Raw genomic sequence first — 24,243 nt, 5'->3', positions numbered from 1 at the left:
TTTATAATCACAGTTGGAATAACAATGTTAAATTAATTTTGTCTGACTGGGGCACTCTACACTATCACATAGTGTATTATTCTCATAAAACAGATTTTCAACAACACCAAAACAAGACACTCACTGCAGAGCCAGTGGGTGGAGCTAATTTTCTGGACCTAATCGGTGGAGCTAAAAGGTCCAACCTTTTATATTTAAGTATTTATTATAAATGATTTATTTGTGCACACTTTTTAAATTCATGTTCATATCTTTCATCAAAATAATTTCCTATTTGCAGCAACATCTCTTCTCTAATTAGTGTGGTGAGGGTGGGACAACCTGTCACTCACATGACATCACAGCAATAGCAAACCACAACCATCCCTTGCAATGATTTAATCAATTCTCAAGACAAAGTCATGCAAAGTCACACTTTTTTTTTTTTTTCTTGTTTGTGAAGCTGTTTCACTCGGATATACATCAACATATGGAAGAAAATACTATTGCAACATCTGTTTCATGCCGACTTTAACCCCGAACCTTTTAAGTTAAATTCCACCACTTAGATCCTGTACTAGGTCAAGCTCCACCCATTTGACTCTGCAGCAGAGGTGTAAAGAGTACCTGAAAATCATACTTGAGGTTTTCCTGCAGATACCTTACAGCAAAAATGACTCTATTACATGGTACAAGTCACTAATTCCAATACGACTTGAGTAAAAGTCTTAGAGTATCTAATTATTTTACAATGTATTTTAAGTTAGGCTAGTCCTCAACACCTAAGAGACATGCCAGTGAAAATAAGAAACAGTTGATTTGTAAGGAGAGAAATCACGTTTATTTTGTAAAATCAAAATAAAACTGAACACCTCAAAATTGCATTAAATCAAGGTTGACACAACAGCCTCTTAAACGTCTGCAAACATCAAGTCACAGTTAAGCTCAAGTGCTCAAAAAGGCCATAAGTAAACCAATATTCTTCAAAAAAGGTCTCTTCAATATAACGAATAAAATAATGTTACACAAAATTAACTAGTCAAAGTCTTCTTGCACTGAATGTGCTGGTTTCAGCCTCATTACTGGCTGCAGTCATGACCTCATCTCAGATATGAAACACCTACAATTCAGCAACTACCTGCTAATGACCTAGCATTCTTTGTTGACAAGATTGGGTAAGGGCAAAACACCTTGATGTACCTTCAATGCCCTGTGGATTGCGATATCACATCTTCTGCAGAAATGAACTGCTGCAGAAAAAGTTAGGTGTCATGCAAAATGTAGTCTCAGCCTCAGATGTCACGCCCACAGACCGTTGGCTGAACATCTGATGCATATGGCACACTTAACTGGAAACACTTCAGGAGTTTCGAAGTCGTCATCTGGTTGGTTGAATTCTAGAGGATGTCTGGGTGACGTGTGTGTCGCGTTCTTCAACGGTTTTTAACAGTAATTGCATTACTCATCAGAAATGTATTGGAGTAAAGACTACATAGGCCTACTTATTCAAAAATATAGTCAAGTAGAGAGTAAAAGTTCAGAATATCTTTGATACTCATTAAAACGACAAGTACCAAAAAAAGAGGATAACTACTGACAAATTAACTAGTGTTCCCTTTTGATACTACACTCGTACTGTGTCGTCTGTCTTTAGGCAAGACACAACAGGGAAAACTCCTATTTTCACCAATTTCTGAAGCCTTTTTCAATCACGCAGTGAAACTGTATGGCCATTGGTTTTGTGGAGTTCAAGTAAACGAACCAATAACGGCGTGGCAGAGCCGCGCACACCTCTTTGTTGATCCTGAGACTTGAAGCCACCTTCTAACTGCAAGCAGCTGGAATTTGCCGCTGATTAGCTTGCCGCTCTGCAGCAGCAAGATCAGCTTGCCTCTCTCAACTCACTGCTCTCCAGCAGCCTGCCGCTCACGAGCAGCTTTTCCTTTCAAGCTCATCGCTTTGCCAGCTCGCTGCTCAGTTCACCGCTCTCGTGCAGCTCTGATCAGCGCGCCACTCCGTCAGCAGCCGGATCAGTTCATCAGTCACTCTCAAGCAGCCTGGTCACCGCCCCTAGCACCGAGCCCGTGCTCATGGTGTTTTTTCCTTCTCCGGCTGCAGCTGGATTCTAAAAGAGCTTATTTCTTAGAGCAAATTTCCTGCGGCGTTGTTTTAAATGTCGCGCCATGGCTGTGGCTCGTGCAGAGCCCCTCTGCACGGTGATGAAGGGCACAGTGAGTGTGTGCGATGTCTGGGGAAATCCCACACAGAAACCGCACTCACTGAAACGACCTGCTCTCATTGTGAGAGTATGAGTCTGGCCTCCTTGTGCTCACAGATAGTGTTCTTTTCAGAATGCGACTCCGCCTCTCACGCCCTCCCATTTGTTTCCTCCCAGGAACCTGGGAGGAAAAAACAGCGGGGCAGAGGATCTCAGAACTTGGATGAGAGTGAGCTCACACCGGCTCAGGTCCCGTGCGCCTCATTCTCTCCACAAAGAGAGGTTTCCCCCATCTGTTTCTCCCACCCTGACCAGTGCCCCTCTGCCATTGCGAGTGACCTGGTCTCGTTCGGGGGATCTGAAGACGAACAGGTCCTTCTGTTCGGGGTATCTCTGGCTCACCACACTTTTACGAAGTGCCTGGATGCGGCTCTCTCTTCTCTGAGACAGATGGGCGTACGCATACTCTACTACCTCGAACCTCTCTGCCGCTCAGAGCATTTCAGAAGATACTAGGTCTCATGAGCTCAGCATCACCAGCCCTGCAGTTGGGTTTGCTCCGTATGCGGCCACTGCAGTTCTGGCTGAAACCGCGGGTCCCACCCCAAGCCTGGCAGCACGTTGTTACTTGCTCAAAGTGAACCAGGCATGCGTTGCAACCCTGGCTCCTTGGATGAACCCCTGCTGGTTCAAACAGGGAATGGCTGTAGGGACTATGTGCAAGAGGAAAGTCGTTTTCACTGATGCCTCCAAGATGGGCTGGGGAGCTCTGTGTGATGGCCACTCAGCCTTTGGCGCTTGGAGCGGCCAGGAAAGCGAGCTTCATTTCAACTGCCTGGAAATGATGGCGGTATATCAAGCTCTCCAGTCTTTCCTTCCTCTCCTGGCGGGACATCATGTCCTGGTCAGATCAAACAACATGACAGTGGTGTCCTTCATAAATCACCAGGGCGGGCTCTCATCCAAGCCCCTCTTCACTCTAGTGAAAACTGTCCTAGAGTGGGCCCAACTCAACCTGCTTCCACTGAGAGCAGTGCATATTCAGGACATACTGAACAAGGGGGTGGACATGTTGTCCCAGAACAACCTTCCCTTGGAGGAATGGTCGCTCCACCCCCTCGTAGTTCAGAAAATTTGGGATGCCTTCGGAAGGGCAGAGGTCGACCTCTTTGCCTCAGAAGACAACTATCATTGCTCAATTTATTTTTCAAAAGACCAGAGATGCGCTGGCCCACGACTGGCCCAGCCTCCTCCTGTATGCTTTTACCCCGATCGCTCTGATTCCCCAGGTTATCAAACGAATAAGGAAGGGTGCCCACAAAGTCCTCCTGGTGGCTCCTCTATGTCCATGGAACCATGGCCGATTCCTCTGAGACGAGACCTCCTCTCTCAAGCAGGAGGGACAATATGGCACCCCAGACCGGAGCTGTGGGATCTCCATGTGTGGTTTGTCCAAGAGAGCCTTCAAACCTCCCTGAGAACGTCCTGAACACGATCTCTCAAGCTAGAGCTCCGTCAATGAGACGGCTCTACTCCCTAAAATGGTCAGTCTTTGCTGCCTGGTGTACAACCTGGAACGAAGACCCATTTACTTGTGACATATCCCTGATATTGTCCTTCCTTCAAGACTTAATTTATAGGGGCCGTACTCCCTCTAGTCTATGTCGCTGCTATAGCAGTCTCCCATGCTCCCATAGCAGGGCAGTCAGTAGGGAGAAACAACCTTGTTGTTCGCTTCCTAAAGGGTTCTAGGAGGCTGAACCCTCCTCGCCCCCACACGATTTCTACCTGGGACCTGTCTTTGGTTCTTAGAGGTCTCAAGGGCCCTCCTTTTGAACCACTCCAGCATCGGTTAAGTGAGTGGGGGATTTGCAGGCGCTCTCTGTGAGCCCCTCCTGTCTTGAATTCAAGCTTAATGACTCCAAAGTTGTCCTAAAACCAAGACATGGGTATGTCCCGAAGGTCCTATCCACCCCTTTTAGGGTGCAGATGGTCATTTTCTCCGCACTTCACTCCACAAGAGGCATAGTCCACTGGCGTGTCCATCGTGGAAATCTGGGCCCCATGGCGTTCCTAGGCTTGTATGGGAATGGGATAATGACTACACTGTCCCTGGCTTTTTCCGGGGTACATTATACTATGTGCATCCGCTGCAAGCCCTTCTTAGTGCTCCGCTTGAATGCGCTATCGTCCCCCTTCATAGCACGGTGTGATTGTATTATCCCCGTTGCATCTTGCCTAAAGGCAGACGATGCAGTACACGTGTAGTATCAAAAGGGAACGTACTCGGTTACTAACGTAACCTCGGTTCCCTTAGATATGGAACAAACTTTGCCGTGCTATTCGTAGGACGCCTCATGTCGTCACTTCAGTCGAATTAAATTAGTTTGCCAAGGTGAGACGGCTGCTTATATAGCCCGATACCCCACCAATTTTGGCGGGCTCGAGCGGGCTCACTCACCATTGGCTCGCCCTGTCATTGGTTTGTTTACTTGAAATCCACGAACCAATGGCCGTGCAGTTTCACTGCGTGATTGAAAAGGCTTCACTGTCTATACAGTATAGACACATACCTTAAATCAGACACACACACACACACACACACACACACACACACACACACACACACACACACACAAAAACTATTGACAATTTCTAAACATATTGCCCTGGAAAAAGATCACACACTGACCTAATATTGTGGCATTACAACCTTTTCAGCTAAATTTGAACAGTAATGATGAACACAAAATGATTATGTAACAACAAAGATGTAAAAACGCAACGAGCACAAAAAGTTGTAATTTATAAATTACATAAAATTACAATATTTAAGACAGATGTGACAACCTACTTATACTACAAAAATATGATATTACAATACTTTATTTTATTACAGTTTTAATTTAAGAGTTTTGAACTACTGTAAGTGAAACTAACAAAGGCATTGCTAGAAAAATGTTAATATGTACAGGGAGTGCAGAATTATTAGGCAAGTTGATTTTCTGATCATATTTTTTTTTCCAAGTACATTTTACCAATTCCAATCCACATCAATCTTAATAACTACCATTAATATTGTTTTTAATCATTTATAAGTGATACATAATAGTTCATGAAGGCTGGAAATGAAAAACGCCTATTATTCAGGTGTGCAGAATTATTAGGCAGGTTTTCTTTTACAGGCCAAATGAGCCAAAAAAGAGATTTAACTCAGACTGAAAAGTCAAAAATGATTAAATACTCATGAGAAGGACGCAATACTAATGCAATACTAGAAATTGCAAAGTTAAAGCATGACCAATGGACAGCAAAACGCTCATTGGGTCAGCGGGGTCATACAAAAACAGGTGGAAAAGAAAAGACGCATGTTAACTGCAAAAGAATTAAGAATTAAGGTGAAGAATTAAGTGTGAAACCATCAGGAACCCTTTAGTCTCCAGCGCCACCATTTTCCAGAACTGCAACCTACCTGGAGTCTCCAGAAGTGTGAGGTGTCAGGATCTCAGAGACTTAGGCTAGCTAAAGAATCCTAAAAAATGACCCGCTCTTAATAAAAATCACAAGCTGAAGTGTTAGAAAATACATGAAGACTGGGTTTTATAGGCCTTATAGACAGACGGCTTGAGAGTGACTCTTGAAGGACCAGCACCACATCCTCTTGTACCACCGTTTGAAGAATTCATCTTCCAAAATCTGACAGTAAGTTTTAGAAGATCATTTTTAGTCCATATCTGCAAGACGGACATTTCAGGATAAGAGATGGACTAAAAGTGAACTCCCACATCTTACTGCCAGATTCTGGAAGATAAATTCTTCAAACGGTGGTACAAGAGGATGTGGTGCTGGTCCTTCAAGAGTCACTCTCAATCTGTCTGTCTATAAGGCCTATAAAAACCCAGTCTTAATGTATTTTCTAACACTTCAGCTTGTGATTTTTATTAAGAGCAGGTCATTTTTTAGGATTCTTTAGCTAGCCTAAGTCTCTGAGATCCTGATACCTCACACTTCTGGAGACTCCAGGTAGGTTGCAGTTCTGGAAAATGGTGGCGCTGGAGACTAAAGGGTTCCTGATGGTTTCACACTTAATTCTTCACCTTAATTCTTAATTCTTTTGCAGTTAACATGCGTCTTTTCTTTTCCACCTGTTTTTGTATGACCCCGCTGACCCAATGAGCATTTTGCTGTCCATTGGTCATGCTTTAACTTTGCAATTTCTAGTATTGCATTGGTATTGCGTCCTTCTCATGAGTATTTAATCATTTTTGACTTTTCAGTCTGAGTTAAATCTCTTTTTTGGCTCATTTGGCCTGTAAAAGAAAACCTGCCTAATAATTCTGCACACCTGAATATAAGGCATTTTTCATTTCCAGCCTTCATGAACAATTATGTATCACTTATAAATGATTAAAAACAATATTAATAGTAGTTATTATGATTGATGTGGATTGGAATTGGTAAAATGTACTTGGAAAAAAAATATGATCAAAAAATCAACTTGCCTAATAATTCTGCACTCCCTGTATTTTATTTCTCATTAAGCCAGTTGTATATCAAATCAAGTAATGTTATTGATGTATGAAGTACAAAAATCAGTTACAAACCTTTCAGAGGAAGTTCTTACATCCAGTCACATTGACAGGGCAGAGACGCCATCTAATGGCAAAAAGTGTTTGTGACAGCCAGACTTCATCTTCTGTAGGAAAGAACCATCATTTGAAGCAGGAAATGTTGATGTATCAAAGCATATTGAATAAAGAGAGGTTTAAAAATCCAACACAGGAAGACAAGTCAATTCAACAAACATTATCAGGCCATTAGCTGTCTCTCTCATAGACAAACCTTAAAATGTAAGAAAAATGCCAACTCATTCACAAGTGGGTTGGTTGCTGAGCAACTCCCTCCCAAGCCCAACCTTAAGCACTCTACTGGCTTTCATACAAGCATCTCACACATCTGAAGAACACAGGGACACAGACAACAGCAATATAGCTTTGCTTGTTTTCATATTCTAGAAAAATCTATAGTATTGTTTTTGCATGTAAGAGATCAAGATTGCTGCTTAGCAATAGGAAGGAGGAGAATTTACAGTACATTTGATCTCACAGTTTCTCTGTCTTTTGGTGGGAAAACACCAGCAGATTGTGCAGAGGAACCCTTAAAGACACAAGGACTCTACTGTTTATGCGAAGGTGTCCAGGTGAAGGACTTGGCTTGGTATGTAAATCTGGGGAATATGGATGAATTTGGGGGGTGGATGGTGCAGTGTGTGTGTGTGTGTGTGTGTGTGTGTGTGTGTGTGTGTGATTATCATGTTTGTTTAAGATTAGACTGTGAAAATATATGGGGCTTGATCATATAAAGCATACTGTTTATAAACAGAAATGGTGCTGAAATAATATTACAGTGTGCTGCATTGTTCAATGAATCAGCAAGAATCTAGAGTTCATTGAAAGTGCGGGCACAGTCAAACTGACCCAAACATCTAACAATAACTGGAGAAATATGCTTATACAAATTCCAGGACAAAGTAAAAAATAAAAAGTGGTAAAAATAAATAAATAAAATAGTCTCTTTTTTGTCTAATCAGTCACACTTATAGCCTACAACTTGATTTACTCTGTGATTGTAAATTTCTTTTCAATTATATTGATCTTATATTGATCTTGAGATTGAATTTGAGGTTTAGCAAAGGCACTTTTATTCTTTAAGCTATCTTATATCCTTTAGGGAACTATGGAAAGAAAGCACCAAGAGTACAAACAGACAAATATTGATCACTCAGTGCACATTTTCAAATATGAGCTTCGGAATGGCCACCTTTGACCTTTATGAACACATTTAAGTTTAATCACATCAGCTAGCTTTAACTTAACTAAGTTTTGGACAAAATCTTAATTATGAATCATGATAGAAAACTGAGGTCTGGGAAGAACTTCCAGGAAGCTCCTAACGAGGCCTATAAAATATATATTTTTTTCTAAAAAAGCATTTTTCCCTTCACACAGTATATATAAAGGTCGCTGTATAAGGATTTACGTTTAAGGCATCAAAAAGTTGAAGGTGTTTTTGTCATCATACGGTAAGAAAGCATCTGACCATAAATAAAATGATATATCTTTTCTAATATTTATTAAAGTACATACATTATCAAATAAGTTATAATACAACAGACAAGCATTCGGTTAGTTGTGTGCAAATATGATAGAAATGATCCTGACATCATTTTCGCTCTTGCTCTCTAGCGCCATCCTCCCTTTGCAGGACGCTGAAGGATTTGTCAAGGTTTTCTCACTGGCTGACTGCTGCAGTTGGACAGACAATAACTCAGTGTGCCACAGAGGTAAGTCAACCCGGTTTACAAACTCAAACACTTGTATTTAATAGCGATGCATCTTTTATTATGTAATGAACAATGTTCATAAACCTTACCACAGTTTTTATTCCTTCTAACCAGTGTATTAGTCATAGGATGTTAGTGAATCCGACTGTTGGGTGTGTGACTGAGACATCATGGGCCTTCTTTTCTTCATGCACTGATTTTTAAAAAAAACACCATGCATGTCATTTCACTGAGATTGCATCGATAAGGAAGTGCAAATTAATTTGATTGCTTTCTTTATGCATTTGTATCTACCGGTAGCTACTTATTTTCATGGATGCACAATATAGACAATAATCATTTATTTTCATTCAAAGAATATTAAATTCTTTTTTTTTTTTTTTTTTGCATGATATGCATTGTATCGTAGAAATCTCGAGGCAGTGTGGCGATAGACGCATGCAATGCTTCACGCGCACGCGGTTTGCCGGTGTGGAAAAACCTAGAAGTATGAGACTGATGGAGCATAATGTGGCTCACGCCGGTGTGCCAAGTCTGTCTGGATGAAAAGTACCAGGTTTTTCTAGAGGTCTTTTGTGGTCATAACGAATGACAAATCGATAATCGGGATTTTTGCGGCTTTTGCGCGAGGACCTGATCCGTCTGAAAGCGATAAACGGACTCGACATGTCTCTGATCCTCCGGTGTAAAGGGATTTTCGCAGTTTGCTCTCTGTTGAAAATGGTGCTGATGTTGCATGTGGACGGTTTGTCATGGTTACTATAGAATCTGCAAGGCTCTCCCTTATCTGTAAATTTAAACTGATTTAAAGCGTAAGCTTTATGAAAGAACCCCCCTTTTCTTTATTCCTACGGGAACACCGCTTATTGAAGATGCTGACCTTTCTAACACCACATGGTGCTTTTGTCTGGGCGATTTCTTTAAATACAAGTCTTTCAAATAGTAATAGTATTAATAAAAATATTTTATAGAGTTACATTACACAAAAGGACTTTTACTATGCTAATAAAAAATAGAGGCAACAAGCCTGGATCGTAACATTTAATACATTTTCTCTATTCTGTTTTGTATTGCTTCAGTTAACACGTAATTGATCATTAAACATAAAAACACTTTTTTTTTCATTTTTATTATTTGTATGTGGATGGATAGACTTGATTCTGCATTTTCAAGGCAGCGGACACACCTTGCTCCCCCGCCCTCCCCGTCTCTCTCCCTCTCTCGCTCGCGCTCTCTCTTCCGCGCCCTTTCTCTCTCTATCACATCACGGCTGTTGCTCTGCCACACTCTCATCATCCGCGCCCATTGTTCGCTTCGTAAGTACTGTCTCTTTTTGAAAATAAACATTATAAATTTGAAAATCTGTACTGTAGCGTTTTGAACGTAACGGTCGAAATTCACGTCTGCATCATCTTCACCACTTCCTCCCCCACGCCCATCTCTGCTGAACATGCCGCCTGCCTTTAGCCCAACGACACTGTCGCCTTCATTTTGTAGGATTTCATTTTTTATAGCCTACTATTTAAAGATTACGAAATTACATTTGCTGATGGTATTTCACCATGGCTTAAGAGAACATTGTGGCTCTTTTTGGAGAAGTTCATCGATATATAACGGTCAGTTGGATGTATACCTGTCTTTACATATCATAACACGTGATAGGTCTAGATTAGCTAAACCTAGTTACTAGACATGTTATTTTTAGGAAATGCCTTTAGATTTTAGAAAAAAAAATATATCTTTCTTCTTCACTTTTTTGGAGAAATGAAGTTAATCCTCAGGCTCTATATTCAGGATGCCATTTGCAGTCTGCAATCTATAGAATAAAAGCAAAAAAGTTAATATTTAAAGGATTAGTTCACTTCTGAATGAAAATTTCCTGATAATTTACTCACCCCCATGTCATCCAAGATAAGAAATTAAGGTTTTTGATGAGAACATTCCAGGATTATTCTCCTTATAGTGGACTTAAATGGCCTCCAGACGGTTGAAGGTCAAAATTACAGTTTCAGTGCAGCTTCAAAGGGCTTTAAACGATACCAGATGAGGAATAAGGGTCTTATCTAGCGAAACGATCAGTCATTTTCTAAAATAATACAACTGTATATGCTTTATAAACACAAATGATTACCTTGTATGTGCTTCTGCTTTCCGTATTCTTCAAAAAGCTTACACTGTATGTCCTGACCTACACCATCCCTATTCAACTTACGGAATGAACGCGGCGCCAGTTACATTTTTCCATAAGTAGAATAGGGAAGGCGTAGGACATACAGCGTAAGCTTTTTGAAGAATACGGAAAGCGGAAGCACTTGCAAGGTGATCATCTGTTTATTTTAAGTTTATTTTAAGGAGAATAATCCTGGAATGTTTTCATCAAAAACCTTCATTTCTTTTTGACTGAAGAAAGAAGGACATGGACATCTTGGATGACATGGGGGTGAGTAAATTATCAGGAAAATTATATTTGAAAGTGGACTAATGCTATAAATGTCTAGATGGAGAAGAAAAAGAAGAAGTTTTAATTATATAGCGCCTTTCCATAGCTCAAGTTCGCTTCACATAGTGCTATACAATACATTTGTATATTTGTATCCACCTTATTCCTACGCCCCATGACGCTTTGCGCAAATTATGGGTGCAACTTCCGTTAAGCTGGGTACAATGAGATGACAAATTCTACTCACCCTTCAACCAACGAACATTAAAAGTGTAAAAATGTGCAGTATATGTTGTCCTTTTTCATAATTTTGCAGCGGTATGCAAAGGGACAAAAGAAAATAATCACGAGAATAGAAAGCAGTGACTGAAAAGAGCTCTTGCCATAGATATTCTTGTTATAACATGTTACATTAAAATACCAAGTTATGTTATTCTCATGATGTCCAAAAATAAAACATGAAAGAAAAATTGACAGCTCATTCAGTCAAACGGACGGATAAGCTTTATTTGTAGGGCAACCTTATTATTTGAAATGATTAGTTTCAGTCTTTTTAAATGGAAGTTCCCCAAACCGGAAGTTTGAAAACACATAATTCGAAATGCAGTAGAGGAATCAGGTGGATATAGGGGGTTGCTTTTGCATACATAAAATACAGATGCAGAATTTGCCCTAATGAAGACTACAACTACAAACACATGGAACATTTGGTAAATCTGATTCAGCTTACAGACCATGCAATGAAGCGTGTGTTTCTCCTGTCGGACAACCGCCTGTTACTCCCTTCAGTTTCAGTTCAAACTGCATTTCTCTTTTAATTTAAAGGTACACTATGTAACTTGTGGCCCTCTAGTGGTTAAAAAAACTGCATGCATTTTGAGGAAGAACATTGTTTTGGTTGTGCTTTGGCTCTGCGTGACTGTGCGGATGAATATCTATCCTAATGCTCATAAAACATTCACTACTAGGCTAAAGAGATAAAACCAGTTTAGATGGAAAGGATCTTAAGCTGAATAGCTGAAGATGCTATTGTAGGTACAACCATTTAACAGACACTTTACTTCCTTGAAAATAAATTCCATCACAGCGCTACTACAACAACCATAATGAAATGACCCTTCACAATAGATAATGCTTTACAATGAACTCTACGACAATTTATCTGTTCAATAAAATACCTTACTCACCCATCGAGTAATAAAACTGGCATCTCCGCATCGCTTTTACAACATTTCAAACCTATGCCACTCCCATATGCGTCAAAGTAGCCGCAGCAACTTTTCTCGAGACACGCACGGACAAGTGACGTACTGTAAGTACGCAATTTCGGGCGAAAAGCATCCCGATTGGTCTAAAATATGAACACTTATAACAGGCTTATCATAGTGAATCATCTTTCAGAACATCGCCTCTCATAATGACTGCATCATAATTTACCATAGTTCATTAAAAGTCAGAATAATAAGTCATTTAATCAACATTGTCAATAGATTTTGACTTTGAAAAACATGAATTACATTAGAGTATGTAGTGATAGACTACGTTTCATACTATATTTTGTTAGAGGGTCTCCACAAGGGGGATGAGAGCATTAGGGACCACTTTAATTTGATTAGAAGAGCTATTATCGCCCAATCAGATCTTGGGAACTTCCGGGGATATAGTACGCATCTGGAGTTACCGGAACTGCTCATTTTTGACTACAACATACAACAAACCAGATTCAACATGTTTTTGCTGCTTGAAGACAGTTAGATAAGTGCCTCTCTGGTCTGCCAGATCCCATGCAGTGTGCACTGCAGTCCTGAACTCCCTTGATGCACCATGGCAACAGATGACTAACTTCCTGTGTGCAGCGGCTAAAGATTACAAAAATCTGTCTTGCACACACACACACAAGCTGATTTCATGCATCTTATATTCTCTACAATGAAGCCAGTTGAATAGTTCAGAATGTCTGTGCCTCACAGCTATCTGCATTCGCACACATTTTGTCGCTGGATGTATATCACCAGACTGACATTTTACTCTTCTTGCCAGCATCTGTATGACACATGTTCACGTAAATGCCAACCGTCCTTTTCGGGGACTGAATATTTTCATATGCTAAGTGGATCATGCTGTTATCAGAAGCAATTTCGTCTGGCAGCATGACCATTATTTCAAGTCGGCCAGAATCTGTGCACACAAACAGTCAAACACACACTGACTCCTCTGCCAGTCGGTTAATTTAATGTCCAGATTCAGTTCAGTGAGGTGTGATCTGAACTCTTGTGGAGAGTCTGGGCTGCAGGTCCAGAAACCACATGGCAGATGGGAAGGTTCTGTCTCTCGGTTAGATAAAGGACATCTCTGCGGTTTGAGCGGGTGTGACACGGGCAAATCACAGCAGCTCTGTTTATGCATAAATGAGGTTTAATGCATTCTCATAGTAATACATATTATTTACATTCTCTTTAAGAATGTTCCTGACATTATTAGTTCTAATAATATTGTTCTGAGCACTTTGTTTCTGTAAGATTACATAGAATTTGCTAAATCTTGGATGAGGCTTCTCTTAAAGGGGCAGTTAACACAAAAATGAAAATACCCATCATTTTTGTCATTTAAAACCTTTTAGACTTTCTGCCTTCTGTGGAACTCAAAAGGTAAATCTTTGAAGAATATATTGGCCACTTTCTTACATAAAGTGAATGAAGCTATCAAGATCCAAAATGTCCAAAAAAAGCATCATGGCTCATGCACACTATATTCCAGATCTTCTCAGGTCATACACTGCACTCTGTACTGTAAAAAATGATTTTGTTGTAAATAAAACAAAGATTGTTGGATCTATATAATACTATTTAAGTCTTTATTCTTCAAAATTTCACATTAATTCAGTGTTACTTGCAGTTTGTGACTAGCAAAATCTGAGTAAAAATTATTTCAAAGTAATTCCTTTACCATTTTTTTTTTCAGAGGAACATACCAACTTTTAATTATTTATTATTCAATATGCCATATAGGCATATGCGTTCTTTAGACAGTGATGTACAATTTTGTGAACAAATCATTGTTTTAAATTCAGTGAATCTATTGATTTGTTCATGAATTGGACAGATCTAGTCCTCACTAACTCAATGAGATTCAATCGCACTGGATATCACTTCACTTTAGAGAAGATTAATAGTGAATATCCACTTAAATTCAGTCTCTTCCTCACACAAAGCTATCATTTGATTTAAGAAGACATGGAATATAGTACAACAGTTGTGTGGACCACTTTTTTGTTACGTTTATGGTGCTTTTTGTGTAATTCTGGAGTTCGGAGGCTTCAGTCCCCATTTACTTTTATTTACATTGAAAAGAATGGCCAGCATATTTTTTAAATATCAACTTGCTGTGTTTCACAGAATAAACAAACTCATACAGGTTTGAAATTACATTAAAGGGTTAGTTCACCCCATTATGAAAATTCTGTCATTATGTACTCACCCTCATGTCATTCTCCCACAGAAAGCAACGAAATTACCACATTCAAGGTCCAGAAAAGTAGTAAAGACATCGTTAAAATAGTCAACATGACTGCAGTGGTTCAACCTTAATGTTATGAAGCGATGAGAATACTTTTTGTGTGCAAAACAAAACAAAAATAATGGCTTTATTCAACAATTTTTCCTCTTTCCTGTCAGTCTGTTATGCAGTTGGCGCAGTGTTCGCGTCAGCATCACACTACGTATGCTGGAAAGACAGTAATGAGGAATAATTGTTATTTGTCAATAAAGTCGTTATTTTTGTATTGTTTTTGCTCACAAAAAGTATTCTCGTCGCTTAATAAAATTAAGGTTGAACCACCGTAGTCACAATGACTATTTTAACCTAGAATTAACTACTTCTCTGGACCTTGAATGTTGTGTTCCGAAGATCGGGTTTGGAACGACATGAGGGTGAGTAATTAATGACAGAAATTAAATTTTTGGGTGAACTAACCCTTTAAACGCATTAGCATGATTTTTGGGTGGGACAGTGAAAGGATAAGCTCTTAACCACTGGAATTATTGTTTACCAGTTGAGCTTACTGGCTGGTGCAATCATGCTACATTACTTGAGGCAATACTGAACATTTTCTTGATTAGGCTGGACTTGGCATGTGGAGACATGTAGCCATCACCCTCACTGATTCTGCTGCCCAGTGCTGGAGCTCTGCGGGAACAGACAGAAAGAAAGAGACTGACTAAAGGGTGGAGACATGAGATGGAGAGATGGCTGCACACTTTTGAAGTGATGCTGCAATCTGAGCTGCTAGATGTGATGGACAAAACTAGGTCAGAGGCAGAGAGGCACCCAACTGTGTACGGACAGGGAATCTAGCAGAGTTGCTGCCCTTCGACAACAACCAAAGTGCAAACACAATATTTACTTCTCTACAAATTGTAAAAATAATCAACAATTTAGTGCTCTCAGGAAGTAGTTTCATTTGAGTGGACTTAACTTCGGTGTTCGTTTTTGCTGCTGCATTGTTCCGAGGCATTCCAGAACCATCTCCCGGACACTTCAATTACACGCCGCACAGGGCACTTATGTAATTGGTCTGCCTGAAAAACTGAGACAGACTCATAAATTTAGTGAACAGAAACGCTGAGCTGGAGAGGACAGTCTGGTTAATTTAACCCTGAGAGTCTCTCTGGGCTGTTAAAGGGGATCGATGATAAATAAGTATTTAAGTTATATTTTAGTTACAGGAGGACAATGACCACCCAGATATTAGAACTGCGTTCAGAGTAAACCAGCATAGTGAGTGGACTTCTGTTAACCTAAATGTAACAACTATTATGATGTAGACCCGGCAGATTTTTGTGTTGAGTATCCCTTTACTGTTAGATGGTGGTAAAGTAGTTAAATTAATTACATATATTGTGCATTCCTACAAAAAAAAATGTTGGGCAAGACTTGATTTTATTGATTGGATAGTGATGAGTGATCTCTATGACAGGTTATTGGAGGGGAGGAGATGAAAAATAAGAGAGCTTTGAGATGTCAGCCCATAAAGTCTTCAGGGCAGGCAAGTTATTACATTTTAAAAGATTACAAGGACATTTTTTTCCTTTGGAATGACATAACCAGATTAATTGTTCACAATAAAACCAGGAATGTTTATTAAGAAAGAAGTGATAGAGGGTTAACTTTGATTTCATGTTGACCTTAATGAAAACCTCAGTGTATTAGTGGCTTGGAAGGTAGACAAGCCACAGTACATAGACAGGCAATGGAAGACTGCAAACGGATGGATTACAAATAATGAATTTTAAAGCCACAAGGGGCTAACAAGATATTAACCTTTATTATGCAGCAAAGAGATTCTTTGTGCTAGAAAAGCTAGTTCGTGGATTATAAACCTTCTGAGGGACCAACCTAGTGAAATGATGGTGAATTTATTGTGTTTTTCTGTGTGGTAATTCACCATATTGACTTGCTGGACTGGTTGCCATGGAAGCAAGAAATGTTTTTGAGAGCATTATGGTTGTTCATATCTTTACTCACCAGGTTTTCTTCTGTTTGTTGTTTGGCCTATATTTATTGAAGTTGGCCGCTCCATTGATTTCTCCTTTAATTGTATCAGCTGGGATCTGTAAACGTCTGCACTTTCTTCACATTCTCTAGGCCAGCAGGATGTTTGCCTCATTTTCTGCCCTTGCTAAGGGCTGTACATTTACCGACAAGGCCTAATTACAGAAACAGACATATATGAGGTTACACAAGGTTATGGATCACCATGTCTTCAAGTTTTGGCACACACACACCCCTAACCCTTGGTATCTGGTGTGTGGGGTTTGACAGATGGCCATTTTTCCAATTGAATGAGCAAAAGTCGAGTCAGTTTAGCAGAAAAACGGACAATCCTCACCACACCAGGACCACTGACAGGTTACATAGCGTCACGTTTAACACGCATCACTGAATTAATGTCATGCCTTATTGAAAACTGGTCACCGGTTCTTAAATATATGATGACGTTAACCACGTTTATACCTGATATTAGCATCCAATCATAAGAGGACAGCATTAAACTTGTCCAACTACAGTATGTACGGCTATAAAAGTAAATAACTGTTTGATTTGAAAGGGCTCAAACAAAAGGCCCTGCCAAAAGGTTTCATCCACATTGCAGCTTATTCTGTTAAAGAACAACCATCTTAGACAGGACGAGACAGAATGACAGCCATGTGACCAAACACAGTTTGTTTTGTTTTAAATGCTGTTTAGGATGGGAATTTACTGTAGATTATGTAAATTAATTATATATTTTATCACATTATATTATTTGAATAACATTGACTTGACCAAAAACTCGCCTCTTGTATCAACCTGGTTTAGACTTTAGGATGTTCTGGATTGATAAAAAACCCATTTGATTTGGTCTCTCGCATTGCGTTCCCTTGAGAAACGTTGCATTCTCTCACAAAAGCACTGAAATATAGTTTGCCCTCCAACCAAATACTATTTCCATCACAAAAGTTTTGTGCGCGAACACAAAGGTTTTTTGGGAAACACAAACGTTTTGTGAGAGAATGCTAAAGCATTGAAATAATTTTTTTCTTAACTAATTTTTTTTAACCATTGCCATGTGCCTGTATCATATTAGAGAAAACCAAACTGAGAAGGTCATCAGATGGTCAGTGAATGGACTGTAGGTGTGCCGTCTCAGACTAGTACCCAACTACTACATGGATACATGTGGATGAACACGACCTCAAGAAACCTTTCAGATCTGCAGTGCTGCAGGATCATTTAGCACAGTGAGCTCAGGCAAAATAACGTGATCTGATGAGAGAAGACAGGGCTGAGTGCAGTGAAAATACCCACGATGCCCTAGTCCTCTAGATGTAATGGTAGCCCATTGCACTGTTGCGGCAAAATCAGTGAAAGTCCCTCTAGAAATCTGCTGTATCATACAGTTGCAGGCTCTGTCTGTGCGTGTCTGTCACTCTTTCTTTTCTCTCGCCTGCAGTTCCTTTATCCTTTCATCCCCGAAGTGCTCTCTTTCTCTGTCCTTCTCCCTCTCTTTTTCTCGCTCACTGAATTCTTTCCTCCTGCTTGTTTCGTCTTTGTTTCTCTCTCCTTTCCGCCTACTCGCTCTTGTCCTTTCAGAAACCCTCACACATTCCCTCTCTGTCTCTCTCAGTTTTGTCCTCCTCATCACTCACTCTCCACAGCTCACTGTTAACTGTTGGGTTGAAAGGGTAGAGCAAGGCTCAGCAATAAGGTTTTTTTCTTTTCGGCTGGTCGATTATGCACTTTATTTAGCATATTAAATGTGGTGTGAAATAGTGTAAAAATGTGTATAAAATATGTGCCAGAAAATATTTTCATTATTTTGACAAAAAATAAATAATGTAATAAAACAAATGAAAATAATATATTTTAATTTTAATATATTTTATAACAATTTAAGTTTATATAAATAATAATATTTAATAATAATAATTTACATTAAACTTGCAATAAGTACTGGCCCATACCGCCCCCCCCCCAACTCTTTCTCTCAGTCTCTGTTTCCCTTTCACCGCTCTCTCATTCTCTTGTGCTTTCTGCAGTAATGTGTCCTGAATATTGATGAGGTAAGAGTTGCCCGTCCCTGGCCGCTGGCCAACTCATATTACAATTCTCCGCCTCATCCCTGCCCACTTCAGTAAGGGCCACCCCTTACTCAGATCAGCCACATGTAACCAGCCCTGTGTTGTCTTTTAAGAGCCCTCCGCATTCCCAAGTCGACCCTTCATAAATCCACCTTTATCATCTATCTCATTTCAGCGTTGCCCTTTCTGCTCTGTGCCAACCCCTTAACCACAAAAAGAGAGAGAGACATTCGTCGTTAGGCAGAAAGATGTACGCGTCTTAAAGGGGCATTGACATTCTGCCTGCACTGCCCAGGAGGGATCATAATCATTCAGGTCAAGTGCACCAGCACGCTGCTGAGCACCGTGAACAGCAACTGTTGCAAATCTGAATTCCAGCCAGAGGAGACCAAACTGCATGAGCTCAAAACTCATGCTTCTAAGAAGAGAAAACAACATGGAATCTCCAATTTCTTAATACACATTCCTGGTCTTAATGTTATTCATTGTCCACATAATTCCACAGAAAGAAAATGTTTGTCTTTGCAATCATTTATCAAGATGTAATACCTTGCTCCACCAACAGAATGACTTGACTTTTTCGTTGACGTCATCAATCCCTCTTGTTCTTCAGCCCCATCTGGTGCCCGCTTTCCAAAGTTGATTCCCTATGGATAAGATCAAGTGTTGACTTGATGGAAATTGACATGCTTTTCATAACCATGGGTTCATAGGCATCTAGCAAACACTGAATCAAAAATCAAGTAAACACATTTTCCTGCTGCCCAGACCAGCATGTGCTTCCTCAGGCTATTTTATCCCAGTTGATGCCTGCAAAACTTGGTTGACAAGTGAAGCTGATTGACTGAATCAAGGTAGTTAAAGCAAAGTTTACCATAAAATAGGCATTTTTTGTAAGGTTTTACTCACCCTTGTGTCATTTCAAACTTTTCTTCTGTGAAACACAAAAGCAGACAATTGAAAAAATGTTTACACTGCTCTTAAAAGTACAATGAAATTAAATAATTCATATAGCCCCAAGTGTGCTATATTTCAGGTGTGTATGGGGAACAGACAAAATTTAAGTCTTTATTCATAGAAAATATTGAGAACATGGCATTTGGCGATCGTGATGTCATCTAACCACAATGAACTTATAACGTCAGCCTGAAACAATCATCTCCCCTATTGTGACATATACTTGTGAAACAGCTTTTAGAATGAGAAAAAAATGTAGGGCAGGACTTGATTTTGTCTATGGGGAACTGATTGGATCGATTTTGTTTGCTAACTGCTGCTATCATGTGAGTGACAGGTTACTGGAAGGGAGGGAGAATCCGTCATCATTGAAGAGATATTACTGCGAGGGGGAGGGGACAATAATATTTTTGTTTAAAGATTACCAAGGCACATACATTTAAAACAACAATTTATAATAAACACTTCAATATTCCATAAAAAATTGAAATCAAGTTATGCACAGGCCAAAATAGACATCTGATGGGGACACCAGCTTACCATCATTCTAAATGCACCATCTGCTGAAGACCAGCTGCTGGGCTATCCTTTATTTTTTTCCATTTTTGAGCATTTCAGCTGTTTATCTCCAGTTTGTGTTTTGCAACTAACATTTTTGGTAAAATAAATCAGCCCCTATTGATGTAGTGATGGTTTCCACTGCTTATTTGTGGACTGACTGTGGTTGCAGATGGTTTATAAGCTCTATTTACTGATATCACAGCCCACTCTGAATAATGCATGAGGAGCCTGCGGGAGTCAGGCTTGAATTTGCACCACTGCTGCCTCAGGGAAACCCAGCTTGTGTTAGTTTATTATGAAGGTGGCAGATTTCCCCTGGGGAATTTTGAGAAAGCTGCTTCCCAACACACTTGTGCAGTAATGTTACTGGGGACTAGGGATGTGCCCGAAGCCGAATACTGTGTTCGGAAAAGAAATTGCGCATTCTACAGCGCCCCCTAGAAGGACATGGTGATGGAAAAAATATGAGATGGAAGGAAAAAACATATTTCAATGTTTTTGCGTTTTCTCGCAATTGACCCTTCGCCAGGAGTTTGATTGACAGGCGATCTAACCAATCATAACGCCGAATCCGCCATTTTGTCCGACAAAGCAGTCAGGGGAGTTAGTGGATTAATGTTGGTGGACTTTAACTTGAAAAATTGTGTGTTCTGACATTTTTCCGTGGATGAAACGACATTCCTTCTAATGTTCATTCATGTTTATTTGATGCTATAAATGAACTAGTAGGAAGAGATGATCGGTTCACGAGCCGCTTGAACTGAGGTGCTACAGCGATCTGTCACGACACATTAAAGAGCTGTTTAGATTTCTTTAAAAATTACAAAGTTTGAAATTTGAGAATTTGTTTCATATCAAAAGTAACCTGCTTTGTCTCGTCTGTCAACACGTTGTCAGTCGACGCATTGTCAGTGTCATGATGATGTGTGGCGTGAAAGCAGCTTTGCGGACGTAGTAACAGTAACTAAAGGGGGCGGGTCTTTGCGAACGGTCAATTATACTGTATAGTTGGCTAATTGTATTGTTTTTAATTTGCGGGCATCAGGGAGGCGCTATCAATATGCAGGGTATTGAAAGCACTTTTGAATGCAATTGCATTTTACTTTTGCTTTCCAATTTGCCATCTGTTGCACTCCAAATCCTTCGACATAGTCCTGTCAGTCATCTCTCCTTACTATCCTCACATGAAAAGTGAAATCTGATGTACTGTAATCTAACTGACTTCCACAGCAAACCTAACCATGTCTCTTTATGGGCTTCGTAGAATGCTTTATTCATATTCAGTGCCTTTTCGATTTAGGCTTTGGTCACATTCCTACTAGGGACAAAACACCTTAATAGTTCAGTTAAAATATGAATGTTGTTTCAAACCCATATGACTCTGTGCAACACCAAAGGTGAAAATTTGACAACTGTTTTCCATGTTCTTTGCCATGCATTTACAATAAATGGGAACCAAAGCTTCCAAGTGTAAAAAAGCTACAAAAGAACCATATATTGCCCCACTCGTACTTAGTCATATTGGTTTACAAATGAAAACAGATTTTTGGATGAACTGTCTCTTTAAAAAGCCATTTTGGCTTCTTATGTTGTTCCTCTCTGCTGGTCACTGCTGACTTTGAAGATGATGTAATTGACAAATGTAAACCCACCCCTGCAGCTTTGGCACTATTTTCAGCTCCACAGCAGTTCTTGCCTAAAACAACTTGGTTTTTCATTATGACCCCCACATCCAGATGACCTTGCTGTGCGATCTCGGAGCACAAGCGAAGCATTCTGGTGTCCGATTTCATACACGTGGGTCATTGACAAAAAGGAATTATGGGATTTGACAATGTTGAATGTGAGCCATCTATTCCATTTTGACAATAATGGAATTCATGCTTATGGGCATCCTGTGTGAAGGTGATGGATGGGAGTGTTCACTCTACTGTCCCAAGTGTGGATTTACTAATAGCCCTGCTGGGACTACAAAAGTTTGGCTTATTCTTCTTTGTACAAAGTATAAAGCAGAACAGCTAAAAGGAAAACCACATTCTTAGTTGTAACAGGAAGCACACACATGACACAACACATCAGTAACCATAAGTAAAATAACAGGATACGGTTTCCTCTGGGTGTGAAAAGGAAATCCCTGTGCCATCAATCCCTTATTCATTTACACCACCACCTTTCAAGTCTGTGAAAATGTCCCCGCCTAACTAACTAATATAGTTATATCATAGTTAAATAAATGTTACTAACAACAAACCAAACCACCAGCTAACTCGTACAGTAAATCTATGTATGCTTTTGTATCACATACTACCTGAGCAACTAACTACTGTAAAACAGTTTATTGTAGTTAAATAAAGTTTACTAACAACTAACTAACTAACAACTACAGCTGTTGGACAATGAAACTGAAACACCTGGTTTTAGACCACTATAGTTTGTTGGTATGATGTAGGGCCTCCTTTTTTGTCCAAACAGCACAGCACAAAAAGTCCTTCACAGTGGCCAGAGGGATTTTGAGCCATTTCTCTTTCAGAACAGTGGCCAGGTCATTATGTGATGCTGGTGGAGGTAAACATTTTCTGACTTGCTCCTCCAAAATCCAAAATAAGTGGCTCAAAAAATATTTAGATCTGGTGACAGTGCAGGCCATGGGAGATATTCAACTTTACTTTCATGTTTGGCAAACCATTCTGTCACAAGTCTTGCTGTGTGTATTGGTGCATTATCATTCTGATACACAGCACCTCCTTCAGGGTACAATGTTTGAACCATTAGGTGCACATGGTTCTCCAGAATGGTTTGGTAGTCCTTGGCAGTGATGCGCCCATCAAGTACAGTAGGGAATGCTATGATATTGCAGCCCAAACTATCACTGATCCACCTCCGTGCTTTACTCTGGGCACGCAACAGTTCTGTCCTATTGCACTGCTAATTCAACCTTCACATTCTGCTCTTACTGATGTAATGTAAAATCAGTGAATATTGGCCACCAGGCTGTGCATACATGGGCGAGAAACCTATAACACTATATTGGGCAGTTTTTCAGTTTCATTGCCCAACCCCTGTATATACAGTATGTCTGTGTAAGTCTATGTGGCTCTTTGATAATACTACTAATAATATTTTGTGGTTAAAAGGCAATGCAGCACATGTTTTCCACTTTGGCACATGAACCCCCTGATGCTTATTTTTCTGTTTTAACTCCACAGACTGAAATCTTCTCAAAATGGACCATCAGGACCACATGAATTCTGGACAGGTGGGTGACTCTCCTGGGAACAACTTAGCATCTGGTGTAGCCAACATGACCATCAATGACGGCCATCAACAAGACATGAAGAATGGGACAGCAGCACATATGGGAGCAGGTGACAGTCTAGTGAAAGGTCTGTATAAAGAGGGAAAAAATACTGTAGTTATTGTATTAAATAGAAGGAAAAAAAAAATGAAAGTCTGAAAATCCCCTTGTCCCCACAAAGCGCAGAAGAGCTGAGTGATACTCATGGCAGTGCGTTTCTCACTTATGTCTCGTCTCATACTGAGAAACCCGACACATATGCTTACAGTGACAACACTCAGCAATGTGTTGGTTTCAAATGTCTGTGAAGATACTCATTCATTCAGGTCAACTGCAAAATGTCATATAGAATTTATTTGTTGAACTTTATTTTCCATTTGTTGAATGGTGATGGAGATCACAATAACAATTCAAACCTTTAGAGAGAGTTCACACAGTGATTGTGAGTCTCATGGCAGTGTGGTACATCAACATTGCAATTTTAAGAAATCCCCACCAGAAAGTTCATACTATCAATGGAAACCTGAAAAAAGATGTGATATCTAGACCTGGGAAAAGTCAGAGATATTAATAACATCTCTTAAATTCATGGAAAAATAGTGGGAATATCTATATATTTTAGCTACTCTCAAGTATTTTGTTAGCAAAAAAAATGCTCTGTGTGCATTTGCTATGATTAAAAAGCTATATTTTTAAAAATCCTGTAATCATGAATGACTGAAAAAGTCCTGGAAATGTATTTGTTAAAAAGTTGTGAAAACCATGCCACCTTCAGATAGCCATGGAAGGCATATGGATAAATGATTGGATGTCTTTAAATGTTGGAAAACA

General features: G+C 39.8%; 1 protein-coding gene across 20 annotated transcripts in view; it reads left to right on the top strand.

Annotated features, from left to right (window-relative positions):
* The first annotated feature begins 7,115 nt into the window (after positions 1–7,115).
* Positions 7,116–24,243, top strand: part of maptb (microtubule-associated protein tau b) — a 37,958-nt gene continuing 20,830 nt past the window's right edge. For 7 of the 20 annotated variants that reach the window (XM_048197556.1, XM_048197549.1, XM_048197535.1 and 4 more), the window contains exons 1-3: positions 7,129–7,414; positions 8,443–8,540; positions 23,324–23,500. In XM_048197556.1, the coding sequence (XP_048053513.1) occupies positions 23,341–23,500 (160 nt within the window). In that variant the 5' untranslated portion in view covers positions 7,129–7,414; positions 8,443–8,540; positions 23,324–23,340. Of the gene's footprint in view, positions 8,541–9,724; positions 9,857–9,950; positions 10,157–15,965; positions 16,025–23,323; positions 23,501–24,243 lie in introns of those variants that run through there. The other 13 variants (XM_048197506.1, XM_048197525.1, XM_048197497.1 and 10 more) reach the window with 10 other exon arrangements.

This window comes from Megalobrama amblycephala, linkage group LG1 (assembly GCF_018812025.1).
Source record: "Megalobrama amblycephala isolate DHTTF-2021 linkage group LG1, ASM1881202v1, whole genome shotgun sequence".
Lineage (NCBI taxonomy): Eukaryota > Metazoa > Chordata > Actinopteri > Cypriniformes > Xenocyprididae > Megalobrama > Megalobrama amblycephala.
Note: the sequence above shows the minus strand (reverse complement) of the source record. Positions and strands in the feature narration are given on the sequence as shown.